The sequence below is a fragment of the Neurospora tetraspora genome, assembly GCF_033439725.1.
Source record: "Neurospora tetraspora strain CBS 560.94 chromosome Unknown B0H65scaffold_11, whole genome shotgun sequence".
Lineage (NCBI taxonomy): Eukaryota > Fungi > Ascomycota > Sordariomycetes > Sordariales > Sordariaceae > Neurospora > Neurospora tetraspora.
Window position 1 is genome coordinate 275039 of NW_026944393.1, and position 20025 is coordinate 295063.

The following is a 20025-nucleotide window of genomic DNA, read 5'->3' on the forward strand; positions in this document are numbered from 1 at the left end:
ACGGCATAGACCCACTCAGCCCGCTGGAAGCTTGGGCCAACGGCATTGAAAATGCGGGGCTGTCTCCGAATCTCGGCCGTTAGTGCAACCTCCGGGGGAAGCTTGCTGTGCAACACCAAACCTTAACAACGTCACATCGTAAGGGGATCGAATTCCGGATGTCTACTTGTTCAACATCAACACTCAATTTTGATGGCTTGAACACTTGAAAATATACATCCGAAAGAAAGTTATCTTACACCGGATTGATTTCCCGTCCCCATCGAATCAATACAGACATCTCCTCCATGGCCCTGTCCCAGTCCCTTCTCCAAATCAACCTCATGCTGCTCAACACCTCTCTTTCCCCGCCTCTCCTCCCCATCCCCCCTCTCACCACCAGCTCCCACAACCGTTACCGCCCCCTTTGAATTCAACTCATACTCCACTCTCTCCTGGTGCTCCTCATGTGTCGTCCCCGAATTCTCACTCTCACTCTTACCACTCTTAAACAGCCAACTCTCCTTCAACTCCCTCGGCACATTCGCATTCCCATTTCCATTCCCATTCCTTTGGTCTGCCATAGGCGGTTAATCCCTGGCGATCGGTGCGAGCCATGCCGTGTGGGAGGGGGACAAAGGCCGAAAATAGGAATATCTAAAAGGTTGCGAAGGCGTGCATTTCTCGTCATGATCAGCTCGTCTTCTACTTACATATGGGTTAGTTCAGTGGGTTGATTGCTTATAGTAAGTTCCAACCTCCAATACTTACGTACGGCGTATGAAATAACTTCGGGCATGAAACGGCGCGTGTGTGTGCAGGAGCTGCTGGCAAACAACTCTAGCGAGGCTTGATAAATCTGTATAAGGAATGGCGGGGAACAGTAAATTCCACATCGGGGAAGCGAAGTAAAGCAGACGGGACAGTGTAAACCCCGAATAACGGTGCCGAATTTCTAAGGGCTGAGATCAAATGCAAGTATATGCAGGTGAAGTTGGGCGATCATGGACAGGTTTGAATTAGATACAGCAATGTGACTGTCATGGAACGTGTGTCCGTCATGGCAAACAATGAGGGCATAGGAAGTAAGAAATTTCTGAGCATGAGGAGGCTATCGTGTTAGGAGGGAGGCAGGCACCGGCCATTATGCAAGGCACCAGATGAGAGATAATTCCATGTGTCATTTGTGCGAAATCGCGATACTGACCACACACCGGCTTTGGTGGAAAGGAGAGACGAGACAGATAAAGGGGGAGAAGTGGAAGGCAGAGGCAGTGTAGGAAAGAATGGTGGAAGTTGTTGATCACCAGCGAACAACCCATCTCCACTCTTAAAAGAGTTCAATCCAAGGCAATCTGATATCCTCTTCCTGCTTTGTGCTGAACAACATTCACTCTCATCACCTCCTTCTCACCGTCGCCAGTACTCTTTCTCTCAACCGCGCAATCGCCAGCGTCAACATTGAAAATCTGACATAACCTCCGAGCTTTATCTCAGCCTTTCGCAACCGGAATATCCTTCTGGTTCCTGGTTCGAACAGGAGCCCCATGTCATGGAGTCCGTTGCGGTCAATGCCTCCCTGGCGAGTGCCGTTAGCCACGGGGCAGCCATCGTGCTGAACGTGTTGACTTGGCTCAGAGTGTCGAGGTGATGACTTGTGGTAGTGGACTGAGATCCAAAGCCCAGACTTTCATCGACGCCATTTCCGCCCTGATACCCGGCATTGTTGGAGGTGTATGACGGATACTGCTCAGTCCCATCGAGGTATGACTGAAGAGCGGGAGAGTACGTGTTGTTCACATTGTTCGTTGGCATACCGTCGTATCTGCCATAGTCACCAGTATAGTTGTAGTGTCCGGGACCGACGAGGGGTGCCTCCCCCTGACCGTATGTTGGGGAGGGACCGGAACCAGTGAGTTGTGGAGCCGGCGAGATGGAAACAATGGCTGCAAACTGCCCATGGCCGCTCCATGGGGAGGAAAGCGGAACAGGGGCAGCTATTGTGTTGTTGAAGGGATAAGTTGATGAAGTATCAGGGCCTAGAGTAGTGTTTAACGATAAGGCCGAGGGTGCGGGAGAGTTGAGAGTACTACTCGAAGGTCCAACATGATTCCCTTGCCAGTTAATGTATGACGATGATCCCGGTCTCGCTCTCACTGCTGAATGGTTGAAAGCTGAGTCGCGAGTGCTTGGTAACTGTGGAAAAGAATCCATTGCATACGCTGAAAAGTGCTCACTTGGCGCGTAAGCTGCCACTGAAGAAGTGAGACAGCCGATAGTAGTGTTCAACGTGCATGCAGAAAGAGCGGGAGAAGGGACAGTATTGGTAAAGAGCCCAACCCGGGTGTGGTTCAAGTCAAGGGGCGGCATAGATGACACTGAGCCCTGCCTTAGCCTTGCAGATAGCTGATATTCACCTGGGTCGCTGATGGCCGTCGAGTGTGGGGAGAAGTTTGTCTCAAACTGGCCATGGTGACTCGACGTGTAGGCCACCATTGTAGCAGTGGGGGCACCTATTGTAGTGTTCAAGGAGTATGCCGAAGGAGAGGGAGAGGCAACAGTCCTGGTAAAGTGGCCATTCTGACTCTGGCTCCAGATAGATGACGACGAGCCTGGCCTACCAGGTAGTTGAGAATACTCTCGCCGTATGTTGTCCCTGCGGCTCGACTGAGATAATTGGGCCATGACGTGAGGTTCCTCTGCCCCCATCTGCGTTCTTTCGCCAGCTCCGTCGGTGCTGGGACGATTCTTTGAGGGGGTTTTCGTGTCATCCGGCTCGGGTGTTTTGAAGGTGATGCCTCTCGATGTTACGACTACCAAGCATAAGCGATGACCCTAAACGGAAGACAGCAATACCACCGTACCTGATAACTCTTCATCCTTAAATTCCGTGATATTGTGACGGTTCTTAAACCGCGTGAACTTGATCTTTGGTATCTTCTCGCCATTTTCGTTGAAAAAGACGGTTTTCTTTCCCATCTCGAGCCGCATTTGTTGTATTTTGAGCATGGATATCATGTCACTGGTCTTGTAGTTTTTCTCGAGTCCCCAGATCTTGAAGTAACGTTTGTATTGTTTGTCCCTATGTAGCCATCATATGTTAGCTATCGGCCTGACATGGAAGGGAAATGTAACGTACGAGGCCGATAAGTTATGATCTCGTTTCATGATGTCAACAACTTGTGGTAGGGTTTTGTTTTCCGTGATGTATAAGCGATAAATGGTGTCCCGGTGTTTGTCCAACTTGGACTGTTTCTCGGAAAGATTTGGCATCGTAGAAAGAATTTGATGGGTGTAACTGTTGTAGGATGGAAAATGGTCAGGTAGAGGCCCAAAAATAGAACAGTAGGCTCCAGAGGCCGTTTTATACAGAAGACATATTGAATGCCTGTGGAACGAATGACGACGGACGGAGGGAAGCAGGTGAGTGGTTATATACAAGTCACTCCCGTCAATGGGAAAATAGAGCCGCTCGGCACCATGTCAAAGTCGACAGACAAAACAATTATTCGCCCTGGAGATGAGCCATTGGAGGCACGGAAACAGCATCAGCCTTAGACCGCCAGATGCACCGGCAGCGCCCCGAGATTTGAGGATCTTCAATGGAGTATGTATGCAGCTGCGGCTACATGATGCTTGGCAGAAACGAGAGGAAGGACTGACCAGGTACCATCACACCCTGCAACGTCGAGGTACACTGGTACATTGTCATAATAGAGCGCCGGGACTTTTTGTCCATCCACAAGTTCGGTCAGGGCTGGGAGTGGATCCAGGATAGATAAGTCATGAAACGTCCAAGAGGTAGCAAGCCTAGTTTGGAAGGAGATCCAGCAAGGTAGTGGGAAGAGACAGGAACCGGTGTGTCGTGCTACCATTCCATTAGGGCTGCTGCACCTGCACGTGGGGCAGTTCGTCCTGGTGTTCGCTGGGGGCTGGCCGTGTTCCGTCCGTATCAAGTGTGACGGCAGGCGATCAGGTTCTAGACTGGCACTCCCCAATATGCTCGTGGTTCTCTTTCCAGTGATTCCAGAGATCAGCTAAGCGTCAAGCTAAGCCCTTAACCCGGTTTAATGGTTCCAAAGACGTTAAAGGCTTCGATGGTGCACTCGAATGCGAAGCCGGTATGAGGTGTGGCGCACGCATCGCCAATATCTTGGGTATGATCTGGATCGTGGGTTGGAAACAGACGATGGGGAACAAAATGTATTGCACCGGGTATATAGGGATAAAGCTTCCGGACACCATCAACATCTGAAAGCCGAGCCGCAGCCAGAAGGTGTGTTGGATTTGCGCGTTGCAACTTCCCGGGACGAGGCACTCTGCGTCCGCGAGTCCCATGGCAAGCTGAGCGAGTCGCTTCTTTGTGAAGACAAAAAAAAAATCCAGCGGACGAATTTGGCTGCAAAGGGCTAGGTGCAGGCTGTGCATGAACGCAAGTGTTGAACGTTTCCGTGGACCTGGGAAGCGCCGGTGAGTGGTGTAACATTCGGAACAAGTGTAAAAAAGGCATCCAAGCCATTCCCAGTGAGATGGTCGCCTTATTGCGGGAGTTCCTTCCGGCAGGAAGGTTGGGAGAGATAGTCATGGGCAAGGCGACATACAGCTGTTGCAAGCACGCGGGGAAGACAAGCCATCGCCATTCCTGGTTCCGCGGGAGGTCTCCGGTTGGAGCTGTGAGCCGAATGCTTGTATGTGCCGCGGGAGCTATCGCTCAAGTGCTGCGGATCTGTTGATGTGCTGACCGTACCGTGTTTGCTCTGCTCAGCCTTGGATGCCTCGGGACCTCGGGTGTAACATCTTCGCGACTCGAAGAGAGCAGGGTGGGACTTGTATCGTGGCTCGGGAGCAATGTAGGACTGGAGATAGTTCTGGACCTTGCCAAGAAGTGGTGACTACACCGGTCTCATCACGTAGTCAGCCTTGGTGTTCTCGATGGCCGAAAACACGGGAAGGGAAGTAGGCACTGGCCAGTGTTGATCCGTTACCTGATCCTCGGACGCGCTAGAGGCAGGCTGGGGCAGGCTGGAGACAAATTGACAGTTAGCGGAGCGTTCATAACTTTGTGATTCCTCAACAAAAGTCCCGGACGAGCAGATACGTACCCAAGCTCTGTGGGCCGTGGGTAGGGTTGACGATGCCCTTCAACCACCACGGGGGCCAAAAGGCGGGGCTAGAACCATTAGAGAGTCGTCATGTCAATCAATCCCGCTCTACATCGCTGGTAGTGAGGGGAGGGCTTATATGTCGGACAAATCTTGACCGCTTTCCAGGCCCGTTCCTGAGACCCGTGGGGGTGGTCACGATGGTGCATCCCCAATGTCGAGGCTGGCCAACTGGCGAATCGTCCTGGTGTAACCACTCTTCAGCCACCCTTGGGAAGCAAGGAGTTAGATCCGGAAGACTGGGGGGGGCGTGTCGCAGCGTACTGAGCCACATTCTACCCATGAGAAAGAACGTCATTGGAGAGGTGGTGGTGGTGACACGAAGTCGACATCAGACACTGAGATACCGAACTGAGGATCCCGAGGTAGAGACGCCGAGAAGACACCGACCAGAAGATGCCGACACAAAAGTGACTCGATGGTCAATTCAGTCGTCATTCGTCAAGAGGGAGTCGCTCTTCAAAGTCTCTTCACCCTCGTTGCTCCTTATTGCAGGCCATCAAGGAAAGCATCAAGGCACGCCCAAGGTCACACAACCGCAAGATCTGCAGAGTTGGGAGCCAAGCGCTTGTCCATTTGACGAATCTGGAAGATCTGCTCGACCCTTTTGCCGTATGCGGTAATCAGAATGCTGTCGATGGTGTTGAGATGCTGACAGGAGAACAGCGAAAACAGCGGTGGAAGGCCGGAGAGAAGTGCATTTGATGAGAGAATGAGGGGGTATTGAAGAGGAAGAGAAAACTTAGTGCAGATGCATCAAGTCGCCAATACAAAAAGATTTTCTCCATGCCCCTCTTCCCATCATCGTGCCTTCCACATTCAACATCGCAGAGTGTTCCAAAGCGGTGTCCCTTCTCAAGGAAGGAACGAAGATGAAGTCAAGAGTGGAGGATGGAAATGTTAGTAGATTGATCGACAGGACCTCAATGGCGTTATCGCTGCACGTCAATTGCAGCCCGGGCACGCTAAAGCTGCACGCAATACCTCAAACAGGACAGTCGCAGGGCACTGCAGCCACTAACAGTGCCGCCTGTCTTGTAGCACAATCCACTGCATCCAGGCAGGAGCCTCCTCCACCGTCTCTTCAACTTCACAACAACATCGTGAACGTGAACGGCAAGCGCGACGGAAGTCCCCAAAGTTCACGGGAGATACTTCGCGGCAACATGTGATGAGAGAGGTTCTTCAGACCGCAATTTAATATGAAATGCGACGAATCATGACTGTTTATATTGCAAGGGCTGAATGCTCTTATACCAGCAAGGCCGCATCCACAGTCGGCAACAGCATGTCCAACCAAGAGTCAACACCAAGACGGAATCGCGAAGTAAACAAGGCACCACCAAATTCACAAAGGGCAAAATAACGATATTCCAGACCGCAACTTCACCCGAAATGCAACGAAAGTGAAGAGCTTGGCGTACAGGGACCATAATGTCTGCAACAGTATGTCCAATCGAGAGCCGACCCTCTCTGAAGAGCATCGTCATCCACTTGTGCTGGCAGCAAGAACGTCAAGCAGTCCACCCGGAAAGAACAGTGTCTCTCCACTGCGTACCAATATCAACGTCTTCCCACGATCTCAAAGAACCCCAAAAGAACTTTGGACTACTTCGTGTTGACCAAAGCAGAATCACTGCATAGGCCCATCAGTCAAAAGTCAACAAAAAAAGCGATCGCATGAACACAGAAGGTAAAATCCATTAATACCTCCTCCCATGACCCTCTCTTTTCCCTAACATACATTATCCAAATCATATATAGAAAACAGTCAGAGTCAGAGGCATAGTCAAAACGTCCCAAAACAAAGAACGCCGCTGAATGGTATACCTAAAAACTCCCAAAAAAAAAAAACAAGGTACAAGAAGTCGAAGAAGCAGAGAGGAACCACCGCTGTTAAGGACGAGATAAGACATCAATTACCCATTAACATTAACATTATGTCCTTCACTCTCTCTCTCCCCCTCCCCTTCCCTATTCAGACATGACATGACCTAGGTATACCCGCTCAAAGGGCAGAGACCTCCTCAAAGAAACATCAACCCAACAAACCCAACCACAGCCGCCAACGCGCTCGCCCCCTGGGCCGTCGTCTTCGCACCATTATTCTTACTAGACGGACCACTTCCACTTCCACCATCATCACAGCTCTGCGAGAACCCGTTCATACCGCAGGCGTTCGAGTCACCGCTCGCGCTCCCACTGTCCCCGGAGCTTCCACTGCCGTCACTGCCGGACGATCCAGACCCAGAACCTCCCGAGACAGTCCCCGACCCACCACCAGGCACCTGACCAGCCGGCGCGCTTCCACCGCCAGGAATCGATTGCGGGACCGTAGTCCCCTTTGCGCCTCCAGACTTGGTAGCGCTCGCCGATCCGCCCTTGGTGTTGGTCTGCTTGCCCGCGTCCATATCCGTTCCCGTACCGAGGAAGGAGGCGAGGTCGGTCCGCTTGTTGCTATCCACCACAGTATCGTTGGTCGCGCGGTACGAGTTGTAGTAATACGACTTGCCATTGTTCGTCCCCGGCGGGCTCTTGGCGTCCCAGCACTGTACGTCGATTTCTCCAAAGGTAGCAAAGTAGTAACCATAGTTGTTGATGTCCTCAGAGTCCCAGCTAATGGGACCACCCGCCCAGTCGATCGTGCCCTTGGCGTTGGTCGCGGCGCCGCCGGGCCAGATGGAGAGCTGCACGCGCGAAGGGGTTTGGGGGAAATCCCACTGGTTGGCGGTGGCGTTCCAGGTCTCCGACTTCAGCTTGGTGCGGCCGACTTGTCCGTCGACGAGCCACTGGATCTGGTCGGGCGTCCAGCGGATCTCGTACTCGTGCCAGTTGGCGTAGGTGTCGGTCACGGTGATGTTACCGCTGTTGACATAGGACGGGATGCCCTGGAAGTAGTAGTTGGTTTGGGCGGTCGTCAGCTCGGTGCCGACGAACTCGTAGTCGATTTCGTCTTTGACGTCGGACATGAGGATGAAAGCCGTAACCACGCCGGCGCCGCGCGAGGTCTTGAGCCGGGCCTTGACGGAGCCGTACCACATGTAGGTTGTCGAAGCCAGGACGGTGCCGACCGAGTTCTTGGGCATGGTGAGGAGGGTGTTGTCGTTGTAGGAGACGGGCTCGCCTTGGGATACCCAGTCGGCCTTGGAAGGGTCGCCGAGGTACTCGCTGATGTCGACGATCTTGGACATGGAGGCTTTGTCCATCTTGTAGGTCTTGTCTTGGCAGACGGGGGCGGGCACGCAGGAGTCTAGAGAGAAGGACATGCGCGGGTCGCAACCGCCGAGGCAGTAGGCGCCGACGCCGCATTGGCCGTATTCTGCGGTGCGCGGATAGATGCGTTAGTGAGATGCGAGGGAACCAAGATGTCAAGACAGCATTGATGTTGTGTCAACTGAACAAGTGAGAAATGAGAACCAAAGACTTACGAGAACAGCAAGGTGCCGACTCAGGACATCTCTTGTCCAACGAGCAAGTAGGGATATCATCGGCGAGGACGTTGCCCGCGCCGAGCAGGGCAGCGGCGCCCAAAGCCAAAACCGTCGAACGCATTTTGATTTTTTTTTGTGTATGATGTTGGTGTTTCAAATAAGAAAACGACAGTGATGTTGCCCGTCAAACGAACCGACAAGGACAATGATGTTGACAGTCGACTTGACGGGGGGAGTCGTATCGTAAAATATTAAAATTACCCAAGGGACCCAGAACAGCCCATGTGACCCAGACCCTACCAACAACGGCCCTTGCAAGGGATAGCCTATAGGGATTCCCCGTACCGTACCGGATAAGATGGCCAAATTCGGATTCGTTGCCTTTCGCCTAGTCGATCACCTAGTCGATGCCTACTTGCTCCCTGGTCGTTCGAGGCGTGCTCCCCCGGATGGTTGTCCGTTGAATGTGCAGATGGGGCAGTGTGTGGTCTCCGCTATGCGCGTGCTCGCAGTGAATCCTTCGTTCGGGAAAGGAATGGAGCAGCTTGGCAAAAACAGCCTGATGTGAAAGTTGTTGGTTTCAAAGAAATGCTGTGTTGGCGCTGTGATTGTGAGGGGTCGTCGAAAAATCCACTTTGTTGTGAGTGAAGAGATCCTTTGCTTTCAGTCCCAAGTGATTGATGGTCGTCGCCCCGGGTCGTTCGGCACCGAGGTTGATGTTGATTAGACAACGAGGGTGCTTGGTTTCCACTTGCGTTCCAGTTTCCGTTGTTTCCACGGGTAGCGATAACGATAGTTGGTTGGTGAAATGATGGGAAAAGCGAGAGTCGACCGAAGTCAGAGTGAAAGAGGAGGAGGGGGAAAGAGGGAAAGAGGGAAACAGGGAAGGAGGCGAAGGCGAATGCGAGGCGAAAGGAGAGACGGGAAGGAACCCTTCTTCAATGATTTCTTTCAAAGCTGCCCACCACTTCCTGGATCTAGAAGTTGGAGAAACACTGCAGGCAGTTCGGATCAGTTCAAGTTTCCGTGCCGTTCGCTCGGTTCCATCCAGCGGTTGAAACCAAACAATGGGATGCCAATCCCGTGCAAGTCAGTCAGTCAGTCCACCCTTCGCAACACAATGGGAAGCTCTTCCAAGCTTCTCAACGGCTCCCAGGGAACGCCGAACGAATGGACGGAACGGGAAAATCGGATAATGGAGGGCCGTCACCAACCAAACCCGAACGACAGGATTCTGGTGATCAACAAAAAGTCAGTCGACCATTCCAAAACTCCAAAATGTGGGGGAGCCCGTGAAAGAGCGGGAAAATGATGCAGGAAATAAAACGGGGAAACATTTGACAGGGAGTGGATCGGTCGGGTGCTCCAAGGGACATTAAACTGTGGAGAAAGAAAGTTCCACTCCCTCGTGATCGAATCCACTCCCTAGAAAAGATGGGAGCCCAGGCCTTTTCCCTTTTCTCACCAAACTAAGAGCCAATTCCAAAAGGGATTCCAATGGAAGGAGAGAAAAACGATCAGCTCTGTTCTCTGCTTGCGCATTGGATTTCATGATTCTTTGGATCTATCACTTTCCACATACATGCTGATAATTAACATTGTGCAGCAGCTGACAAAAGTCAGAACGGCAGCGCTAGGAAACCCTGTGCTGACAGTCAGTCTGACATTGACGCCACCTTGTCAGTTCGTGTTGGACAATCGCGCGCTTCCCGATCTGGATGTTGCACAGCACTATCGCCGACCGGCCCGGTAATGTCTGGGCCTGGGACCTACTCTTGGTGAATGGAATGGAGGGGAAATGCATTGTCTCCCTGGGAATTGGGCATGGTCTGGGAATTGAGGAGGTCAAGCTCAACGGTTCAGTTCATGTGCAAAGGGACTCATGCACGACAGTCAACGTGTGGCGTCGGCCCAGTTGATTGGGACTGGTTGCGAATTGACGGCCCATCACGAACTCTTTAGGCTTCAGGAACCAACCCTAGCCCACGAGAATGGGCCGCAAGGTGATGCGATGTGATTGGGAATTTGTGATGCCGCCCACTGGATGGATGGATGGCTTGGGGCTGAGGTTGCTGAAGGTACCAAACGCCACCCATTGCCGGCTGGACTTGACATCTGGGTGAGCTGGGCGAAATGTCTCTCTTTGTCTCCGATCCTGATCTTGGACAGCTGAGGTTTATTTTCCGCAAGGTCTCTTCTTCGGCAAAGATCGTGGTGTGGTCGGGTTGATGCAACATCGTGTTGATGTATTGAGGCATAAAACGTACCGGTACCTCGTCAGTCGTCAAGCTCGTCTGGAAAAGCATCATCCTATCACGATTCACAAAATCTCGAAGTTCAGTTGCTTGCTTGCCCCACACCTTGTTACATTGGATATTGCTGAGGCGGGCTATAGACAGACTACCCCCTCTCCCTATATCTAGACTACTTAACCGCTTCAGGCAAGACTTCCAGCTTTTTTCCGCCGTACAAAAAAAGGGTCGCGCAACCTCGAAGGAACCACGTCAGGCCAAGTGCACTGAAAGTCCCAATCTTCAGCGATTGCAGCTCGGTCTTTAGGGCAGCAAGTCGTATTCCAAAATACTGGTTCGTACACTTCAATTTTACAATACACTCCAACGGAACCTGACCGGGCAATGCAAGAGCAAACAACAATTTCCATGTCCAAAGTGGTTGTCGTTTACTGCAATTGATAACCTGGAAATAATATTCTTCGTCAAGGTCTTAAATCCAATCTCGCTCAGGTTTTGCTTTTGGCTTTTTGAGGGAGTACATTTGGTGAAAGTACATAGCCTTGACTTTGAGCGTGACCAACCATTTCTTGGAAGAGTTTGCGAAAAAGACCCATCGTGGGCTAACGGACTTTGGCCTTGTTTCTGGGTTGGGATGTTAGCGATTGATAAGATAAGTCAAATTCCTGAAAGTCATGCCCAAAGCGGTTAAGTAGTCTAGATATAGGGAGAGGGTGTAGTCTGTCTATAGCCCGCCTCGATATTGCTTGCATTGAGCGAGCGGGTCACCGCGGTGGGACTTGGCCGTTGCCCAGACTTTGGATTTGGATTTTTGGAGCACAAGCATCACCACGGCAGCGTGCACATTTGGAGTTGTGGGGTTGAGGTTGAGGTCGACGACTGGAATGTGTTCATTCCATTGCTTCTGTTTCTCTTGCATCTCTTTTCTTGCATCTCTCCCAGCTCTTGCATCAGCGTCCTCTAGGAGCTTCTCCTGTTACCGCGCCTCTGGTCTTCATTTCCCTCGTCCCTGTGCCACAAGCCCCAAGCAGCAGGCCAGCAGCATCAAAATCCCCGACTGGTCATCCCCAGGCTCCCAAACATCACCCTCGACGATCTCTTGGCAGCAGCTCTCCCCCTTCATCCTCTCTGTACGACGCCATATGAGGCAAGTGGTGAGACAATCAAACGCCTGGAAACGCCCCCCAAAGACGCAAGTCATTTCGCACTTTGTTGTGCATCTTTGTGCCGCTCAGCGCCTCCACTGACTGCACTGCAATCAAAGTTACCTGCAATGCCTGCTATGCACATCGTCCAGGACTGTGGTGATCTGTGATCTGCCTTGGCTTTGGCTGCCTTTGCGGGCTTGGTGGTGTGTGCTTTTGACAGCTGCGGGCGGCTGCGACCTTTGTGATACCTTTACTTGATAGGGTACCTCGAGGTAGAAGGGTAATGGTGCGCGGCCAGGCGTATCTTCGCAAGTTGAGGCTTTAGGATTGGAGAAACGAAGTTCTTGGGAGGCCCGTACTGGTGAGAGCTTGAATACTCCGAGTACTGCGAGGAGCATGATGACAAGCAGGGGAAGGACACCAATGTTGATGGGAAAGAAGGGAAAAGCAGGAGTCAAAACTCCAAGCGGATGACGATTTTCCACTGCTCCCACCGTCAAGACACCATGAAGGTTCCCTACTAATTCCCCTAATCGCAAAGCCATACTTCAAGTATCGTAAAGAAATGCCGAACTTCCTTGCAATGGACAGTTCCACCAACAGTGTCCTCCGTTAGCGCAGTACCTGCGATAGCAAGTCAGGACGAGCGATAAGACAACCTCACTAAGTACCGCACTAACAGACATCCAATCCAAGTACCCAACCGCGGTGCATACCCAAATTGAACCAACCAACCTCAACTAAAACCTCCTATGATACGTCCCTTTCCTGATATCACATTTTCGCGGGAAATATTTGTCCTGTCCTGCCTGGAGCAAAGTAGCCTGCCTGTAAAATATCTACCTCAACCATCTTCCTCCTCATTCATGCCCATTGCTCACTCACTCATTGTCGCTCATCACTCAGTGTCCCAACTCCCAACCAAGCCGTCGAGAGGAATGGCAATAGGCTTCTGCTCTCGCAGAACACTATGTGACTTGTACGCCGCTTGTGTAGCATGATACATCTACTTCCTGGACTCGTTCCTCCCCCAGTGACTTCTTTAATTCCTCTTGAACTTCTTGCCACTTGAGGCAGCCCGGTGCCCTCGCACGAGAAAGCAAACTTGCGCCCGGTTTGCCATACGTCGGTGGAAACGAATACATACACGCTTCAAACTCACTCATTGGCCACAGAGACCCATCTATCTACCGAGTATCAAGCAACGTGGAGTACCTGGACGGACCTATGCCACCATCCTCGTCCTCTGGAAAAGTGAAAGTAGGTAGCGATCTCGATCTGAGGTTTAAAGAGCATGCATGGCCAAGTACCTCTAACCTCTAGCCTCTAGCCTCTGGCCTCTAGCCTCTGGCCTCTAGCCACATCATCAAGTGTTGAGCATATGAAAGCATGTGAAAGGCCAAGTACATAGGAAATTCACCTAACCCATCTCTTTCTTGACCACTTACAACACCAACCAGAACGGAAGTTCTTTATCGAACGAGACTGAGCTACTATCCTCTACCGCTCTGGCCAGTGCCGGACTTGATGCCCGGAAACACCTGCTCTATCTATCTCTCCTTGTTGGGCGATGGACTTAAGGGCTTTAATGACTAACGTACGCAGCATGTCGTACTTCGTTGGAATACGTAGGGAATATGTAAGGTGTCGATACCCAAGTTGTATACGAAGATAAATTTCATGAGTCTGTCTGTGATCGGCCGGTCCAATCGAAGCCGGCATTCCGTTCCGACAGCTGCCATTGGATCGGCTACGGCAACGGAGCAGACTCCTTATGTCCATTCAGCGTTTTGGGCTCGAAGAAAATATGGATACGCCGGCTTGCCCGGTTGATGGGGAGTGTCCAGTCGGGTAGAATCGGTCGAGGTATTTTGCAGTGTTACATATCATGAAATTTCAACTTGAGGAAGGTGCGTTCACCGTGGTATTAGACATTCCATCTTGACCGCGGTGAGACGATGACGACGGTGAGTGTGATGACTTAATAGCTTGAAGTGAACGCAAGACTGGGGGTATAAAGCAACTCAGTGACTACTACCAACCTGCTAACCTGCTACCAACCTTGAACCTTACTACGCACCAACTACACCACCAAAATGACTATCGAACAAGAACAGGATCAATCTCTCCAACCATTCACTTCTCCAGCTGCACTTCTTCTTGCATCATCATCCATGACATGGTCCCTGAAGACCACCAACACCGTCAACTGCAGCCAGCATCAAGGGACCAGTGTATGTCTTGGGAGTGAGTATTCTACCCGTTGAGCAATGTCCTCCACAAGAAAGTTATATCCACCACCATGTCCAACCCATCTAGCAACTTCATTCACCGCATTCACCAAGTTATGTCCGTCTGCCATTCTTCATCACGTCAATCCACCAACGTTCACGACATCCACAGTACAGCATTCGACATCAACACATCAGCAAAGAGGAGATTTGTTCGAACCAACGGGGAACCAACCGACGATCGATACCCATCACGCGCGCGCGCAAGCCTAAAAGCAAGAAATCTTTTTCCATAGAAAGCCCTTCCTCCCTTTCTCCAACTTCCGAAAAAAGACAAGTCCAAGCCCAGGAGAGAATAAGGAAATAAGAAAATTTTTCGATTCGATAGAGGTTCTTCTTTAACCATTCCGATGAGGTGGACAAGTAAATGCCCACCTTTGGCAGACACAGACACGTGTCTACGATATGTTGATCTTGCATCCGAGAACACCAACGACTAAGCTAAAGCCCGACCTTATCTGTTTTATAAGGACCGGCCTGGAGACGTCGGAAACCCAAGGAACCCGAGGGTACCGGGTTGTCCGACTACGATTGCCAGAAAGATGCCGCGCAGCAGCCTAGGCCACGAGGGCCAAGGCAGATGTAGTTCTTGTAAAGAGTATTTTTGCTGACCCCGCTGCAGACAGAGGGCAGCTTTGCAGAGCTCGTTACTGGCAATCAGAATCTTGTCGTGTCGGCGATGACGTTGTCATCCATCTCTAGCGAGCCTTCTGAGGCGCGAAGAGTTCTAAACCACGAAAACCCAAACGTTAGCACAGCTGGTCATTCTGACTCACGGTAAGATCGGAGAATAAGGGACCAAAACATACCAGGGAAATGCTCCTTGGCATACTGCTCGCAAGCCTTGGCCGGCTTGCCGACCTTGGCACCAATAGCCTTCCACTTGTTGTTCTCGTACTCCTTGATGGCGTTCATGAGGGCGGCGCTCTGTTTTACGTCTCAGTCAGCATCTGTTGCTTCTCACCGCACCAATAGCATGTCACCAATGTAGGTAGGGGGTAAAAGAAGGTGGGCGCTAACTACCTCATCCTCAGCAAACTCGGCGTAATGCATGTCCTTGTACCAATGCTTCTTGACGGAGCCTTCAGTGCGGGTAGGGAAGGTCTGTTTTATCATATCGTCAGCTTTGTTCGTCAAGTCTTTAGATCAGAACACGGGCAACGTACCTTGGCAATCTCAGCCCAACTGTTACCCGCATCGCGCATCTGCTTCAAGCGATGCTCCTCCGCCGGGGTCCAAGGAGTATTGGTGCGACTTTTCTTGGCCGGTGGCGGGGCGGACGCATCGGAGGCGGGGGCAGGAGCGGGAGCAGCAGGTTGAGCCTGAGCAGGAGCGGGAGCGGGAGCCTGGGCCTGAGGGACGGGGACGGGCTGAGCGGCCGGAGGAGGGACCGGAGTCTGCTGCGCGGGGGGAGCAGCTTGGGCAGCCTGATGGGCCTGAACCTGGGGCTGCTGCTGCTGCTGCTGAGCCTGCTGTTGTTGGGGGGGCTGGGGGACGGGCGCATGCTGAGGCTGGCCGGCTTGCGACACGTGGTGTTGAGAAGGAGCGTGTTGCGCTTGGTGTTGAGGAGCGTGTGGCGGCGCGTGGGCGATCTGAGGAGCGTGTTGGGGATGGGGGGAAGGTTGCGCGCCGGGAGCGTTGCGCTTACGGCCCCTTGGCTGGGCGGGAGCAGGAACTGGAGTGGGTTGTTGTTGTTGTTGCTGCTGCTGGGCTGGCTGTTGCGGCGTCACTTGGGGTTGAGGGGCATGGGACATGGGAGGCTGGACGGGGGCGGCCTGATGGTGCTGTTGGTGCTGCGTGTGTTGCTGGTGCTGGGGCTGATGCTGCTGGTGATGTTGTTGATGTTGGGCATGTTGCTGCTGCGGCGGCTGCTGCTGGCTTTGGGCGTAGGCGCGAAAGTCCATGGGCGGCTGGTCGCGACGAGTCAACTCGGGCTGCTGGGCATAGTGGTTCGGGCTGGGATACCAGGCGGATTGGTTAGCAAACGCGCTCTGCTGTTGTTGTTGCGGCTGCAACTGCTGCTGCTGATGCGGAGGAAGATGGTGCTGGGGCAGCGCCGGCATCGACGGCGTGGGTTGACGCCATGCCTGAGCATGAACGTCATTAGGGACCCGCTGCTGCTGCTGCTGCTGTTGTTGTTTCTTCATGGCAACGGTTGCGGGTTGCGGGTTGCGCTTGCGATGCGATGGGTCGCTGCGTCCTCGGGTCGGCCTGGGGCACGAAGCACCAGGCTGCACCGCGACAGCAGGGGTCGCAGTCGACAGACGTGAACGCGAACACGGGTCGTGTTGATGGGACGAAGAAAAGAATGGGTGTCAAGGGGAATGACGGGGATCAACCAAGGTATCGAAACAAGGCCCGAGAGGTAACTTTTGGCGCGCCGACGACAGAGGGTGGGAAAGGATGACGAAGCAAGACGAGTCAAAGGATGGTAATTGTTTCTGTGCGTGGGTAATAATATGGAAAGGTACGAGGCCAAGCCAGGCGACAGAAGTAGATGGGAGGTGTTTATCCAACCCAGTCCGTGTCTGGTCAAGTCCAGGTCCAGGCAGGGTCTCGGCCGGGCGCGTGTGTAGGTAGATGTACTGCAGGCGGCAGGGGGGAGGTGTCTCTTGTCTCTCTGTCTGTGTCTGTCTGTCGAACGGATGATGCCCGTGCTTGCCTCGACTTTTTGACTGATGCTAGCGCGACTGGGACTGGTCTTTCGTGCTGCTGATGCCGATATGCCTGCTCCTGTTGCTTGCTTGCACTGCCGCTCGTACAGTAGGTAGTAGGAGTAGCTGGTACCCGGAAGAGCGAGTTGTTACTCGTACTCTTTCTTTGTCCAAGTCTTGCAAGTGTTCGCAGAGAGAGGAGGAGGAGGACAAACAAGGCCCAGGACGGCACGCGACGAGTACATGGGCATGGGGATGGGGTACATGAATGATGAAGAAAGAAGTCAAAGTGATGGTGGATGGGGGGGAAGTGGGAGGGAAGGAGCATGTATCATGTAAAAGTGATTGATGCGTGCGGGCGTGGGAAGGGGAAAGAGACAAGATGCTGGTGGGTGACGGGGACCTGGATCTCTTTCTCGTGCAGGGCCAACCGCGGACCACACTAGTCTAGTCTCTCAAGCCGAGGCGACTTGTCGCTAGCTAGTCGAGTAGCAGCCAGTACGTAACCTGATCCCAAACACACACAATGTTGTGTCGAGGGAAGAGATGGAGAAGAGGTGATGGGACAAGGAAATGGTACCTCTAGACAGACAGACAGAACAGAAGAGAGACGACGGTTCGTGTCTTGGACTCGAGGCACCGAGTGAGGTATCTTTGGGAGGGGTTTGGGAGAGGGAAGGAAGGGACAGACAGATACGAAAAAGGTACAAGGAAAGAGGTACTTACTGAAGGCCATTGGGGTGGTTGGTGGAGTTGGGGTAAACAGTGTACTCCGTTGTCATGGCGGGCATAGGCTGCGGCGGAATCGTCCACTGCTCCATCTTTGCGATTGTCGACTGAGTCTTTTTTTGCAAAAAGTCAAAGAGTTAGTAACCGCTGAACTGTAGTAGTGCAGATTCGGAAATGGATTGTACCAAGAAACGATCGAATGGATGGAATTGCTTTTGTGTGGATGCTGCTGGTAAACTGGCTTTGTGAATGATGACTGAGCGCTGTTTTTTTTCTTGCTCTCTGCGGGCGGCGGCGGGCAATGAGGGAACGGAAGAATGAGCTGATGGGGATAAAATGGGGAAAGATTGGCCAAGCTAATGCCCATTCTTTCGTGACGCTCGGGGCTGCAGCAGCAGCAACTCTGTCTCCAACGGACGAATTGCTTTTGCTCTGCTCTGCACTGCTTCTGCTTCTGACTGTCTGCTTTTGCCGCTCTGGGCTGCCGGATATGAATGCCTCTGAGATGGGATATGCATTGGCCTGCCTCTTCTTTTTTTCCTCTGCTCTGCCACCTGCTGTCGCGGATAAGCTCTCTTCTTTTTCTCGGTTTTTTTCTTGTCTTGTTGTCCTCTTTTTTTTCGCTGTCTGTTTTCTTCTCTTCTTTTCTTCTTCCTCTTCCAGCTTTATGCTTGCTGTGGTGACCATCCAGAGCTCAAAGTGAATGGCTGAGCTCCAGCAAATCACAGCTCAGCATTGAGCCCGCGTCATACTTCCTCACTGCCCGTGTGGCGACCACACACTGGCACCAAGAAAAAAGTGACGGTCTTGGGTCACCCCAAACCTGCGAATGCTGCACGCAGGAGAGGGAAGAGGAAGGGGGAAAAGGGTGAAGGGCAATTTGGAGGCGTCGGTGCCGACAGCTTTTCCTCTTGCACCACTGCATGATAAATCCCACTCATTCCAACCGACCAGCAGAAGCGGCAGCAGCAGCCGAAGCCGAAGCAGCAATCATATCTCTCTCATAACGGGCAGGTTGGGGGTTGGTTGGTTGATGAGGCCGGCCAGAGCAGTGACAGTGGTGGTGGCATCAACTTGCATCTGTTGATGTTGCGGCAGGCTGGGCGTCATGATAAAACACCAAACACACACTGGAAAACTCGGTAGTGAAAATGAGAGTAACCAGATAGGGCAGGCAAGCAGGCAGAGCAGAGGCAGTGTGCAGTGCAGTGCAATTGCACACGATATCGCGCAAAAGGGAAAATGGATGGATCGGGATGTGAGCAAAAAAAGGGCGAATGATATGAATAGAACATGATGGGTGATGACAAGGGGATGGGGGGATATCGATTTTAACAGAGAGATGCACTTACTGGCAGAATTGGCCGTGTCAAAAGAAAAAGTTAAAGTTGCACCCAAGTCCCGAACGACCGGAGCGACGTGCGAGATGCGATGCAAAGCTATGTGTAGAGGTGACTTTGACGTCTCTTGTTTCTTCAGGTAGAGGTAGAGTTGAGGTATAGTCGATTGACGGGGTGATGTGCGCGAGGGCGGGAACCTCTTGTTGACCTCGATGGAGGGTTGTTGCAAAGTACTCTCAGAGTTCCCAGTGTGCGATACTGCTGCTGTTGCTGCTGCTGTTGCTTGCTGGGAGGGGTCTTGGGTCTTGGGGGACGACACTTCTTTCTCGACTGCTGATGGACAGAAGTACCTCGACGGGAAAGAGAACCTGGAGAGGACCTCGAGTCAAAAAAAGAGAGTTGCGCCGGGGAGGGGTGGCTGGGGCTTTGGAGGTGCCTGCCTTTGGGAATTTGGCTCTAGCGGCAGGCCGGTATTTCGGATGGGGAAGGCGGCACTGGATGCGGAAAGCTGTTTGTGACTGGAATGTGCAAACGCGCGCGCAACAGATGGATGTGGAAGAAGTGGACCACGGAAAGTCCCTTGACTTCTTTTTGGTTTCGGCCGAGATCTCCGGATTTCCTGGACCGCGGTGCTTGTTCGGTGGGTGATGTTGCTGATTCTCGATAAAAAAGGTACCTCTTTGGCTTTGAAAGCTGGGAGCAGCTGTTTTGGGGGACCGATGGAAGCGGGGATGTCACGAAAAAGCTCTATTTTTTCTGAGCCCGTGACCCACGCAATCGGACTGGAATCTCGTCTGTTTTTGGATATGCCGGACCGATTCTTCCTGCTTGCCGGGCCGTCGGCTAGGATGGGATGGCAGAAATGGAGGGGTTGCCAGGTGATGAAGTCATGAAAGACTCGGGTACGCGCACGGCACTACAGCCTCGAAGCCTTCGTCGCTAGTCGAACAAACAAAACCGTCGGCAATGCAATGCACAATGGCCAGATCAGATGAAAACAAAAAAGTCAAATCAGACGTCCTTGACTCCTTGGAGATGC

At 52.4% G+C, this 20025-nt stretch overlaps 6 protein-coding genes across 6 annotated transcripts; 1 reads left to right on the forward strand and 5 right to left on the reverse strand.

The window, feature by feature from the left end:
* Nucleotides 1-1467: 1467 nt before the first annotated feature.
* B0H65DRAFT_437415 (uncharacterized protein) lies at nucleotides 1468-3252 on the reverse strand (the record flags this gene model as incomplete). The annotated part of the gene is made up of 3 exons (XM_062825308.1): nucleotides 1468-2779; nucleotides 2828-3061; nucleotides 3119-3252. 3 exons carry the CDS (start codon nucleotides 3250-3252, stop codon nucleotides 1468-1470), a joined length of 1680 nt encoding a protein of 559 aa, XP_062676502.1.
* A 1552-nt stretch (nucleotides 3253-4804) lies between these two features.
* B0H65DRAFT_80312 (uncharacterized protein) lies at nucleotides 4805-5889 on the forward strand. Its single transcript, XM_062831438.1, has 2 exons — nucleotides 4805-5011; nucleotides 5082-5889. The coding sequence occupies exon 2, from the start codon at nucleotides 5114-5116 to the stop codon at nucleotides 5762-5764; it is 651 nt and encodes a 216-aa protein (XP_062676503.1). The 5' UTR covers nucleotides 4805-5011; nucleotides 5082-5113; the 3' UTR covers nucleotides 5765-5889.
* A 1279-nt stretch (nucleotides 5890-7168) lies between these two features.
* On the reverse strand, nucleotides 7169-8693 carry B0H65DRAFT_437214 (concanavalin A-like lectin/glucanase domain-containing protein; the record flags this gene model as incomplete). Its single annotated transcript, XM_062825294.1, has 2 exons — nucleotides 7169-8460; nucleotides 8570-8693. 2 exons carry the CDS (start codon nucleotides 8691-8693, stop codon nucleotides 7169-7171), a joined length of 1416 nt encoding a protein of 471 aa, XP_062676504.1.
* A 3294-nt stretch (nucleotides 8694-11987) lies between these two features.
* On the reverse strand, nucleotides 11988-12517 carry B0H65DRAFT_447004 (uncharacterized protein; the record flags this gene model as incomplete). The annotated part of the gene is made up of 2 exons (XM_062825840.1): nucleotides 11988-12071; nucleotides 12227-12517. The coding sequence occupies 2 exons, from the start codon at nucleotides 12515-12517 to the stop codon at nucleotides 11988-11990; spliced, it is 375 nt and encodes a 124-aa protein (XP_062676505.1).
* Nucleotides 12518-14961: 2444 nt separating this feature from the next.
* B0H65DRAFT_512888 (uncharacterized protein) lies at nucleotides 14962-16410 on the reverse strand (the record flags this gene model as incomplete). The annotated part of the gene is made up of 4 exons (XM_062828616.1): nucleotides 14962-14990; nucleotides 15073-15190; nucleotides 15287-15367; nucleotides 15430-16410. 4 exons carry the CDS (start codon nucleotides 16408-16410, stop codon nucleotides 14962-14964), a joined length of 1209 nt encoding a protein of 402 aa, XP_062676506.1.
* A 1100-nt stretch (nucleotides 16411-17510) lies between these two features.
* Nucleotides 17511-18542, reverse strand: B0H65DRAFT_80507 (uncharacterized protein). Its single transcript, XM_062831441.1, has one exon. The coding sequence runs from the start codon at nucleotides 18331-18333 to the stop codon at nucleotides 17776-17778; it is 558 nt and encodes a 185-aa protein (XP_062676507.1). The 5' UTR covers nucleotides 18334-18542; the 3' UTR covers nucleotides 17511-17775.
* Nucleotides 18543-20025: the final 1483 nt, after the last annotated feature.

Bases quoted from the DNA above. Each gene is read 5' to 3' on its own strand.
- B0H65DRAFT_80312 (XM_062831438.1), top strand. From the start codon at position 5,114: ATGCCCTTCAACCACCACGGGGGCCAAAAGGCGGGGCTAGAACCATTA.
- B0H65DRAFT_80507 (XM_062831441.1), bottom strand. From the start codon at position 18,333: ATGGTCACCACAGCAAGCATAAAGCTGGAAGAGGAAGAAGAAAAGAAG.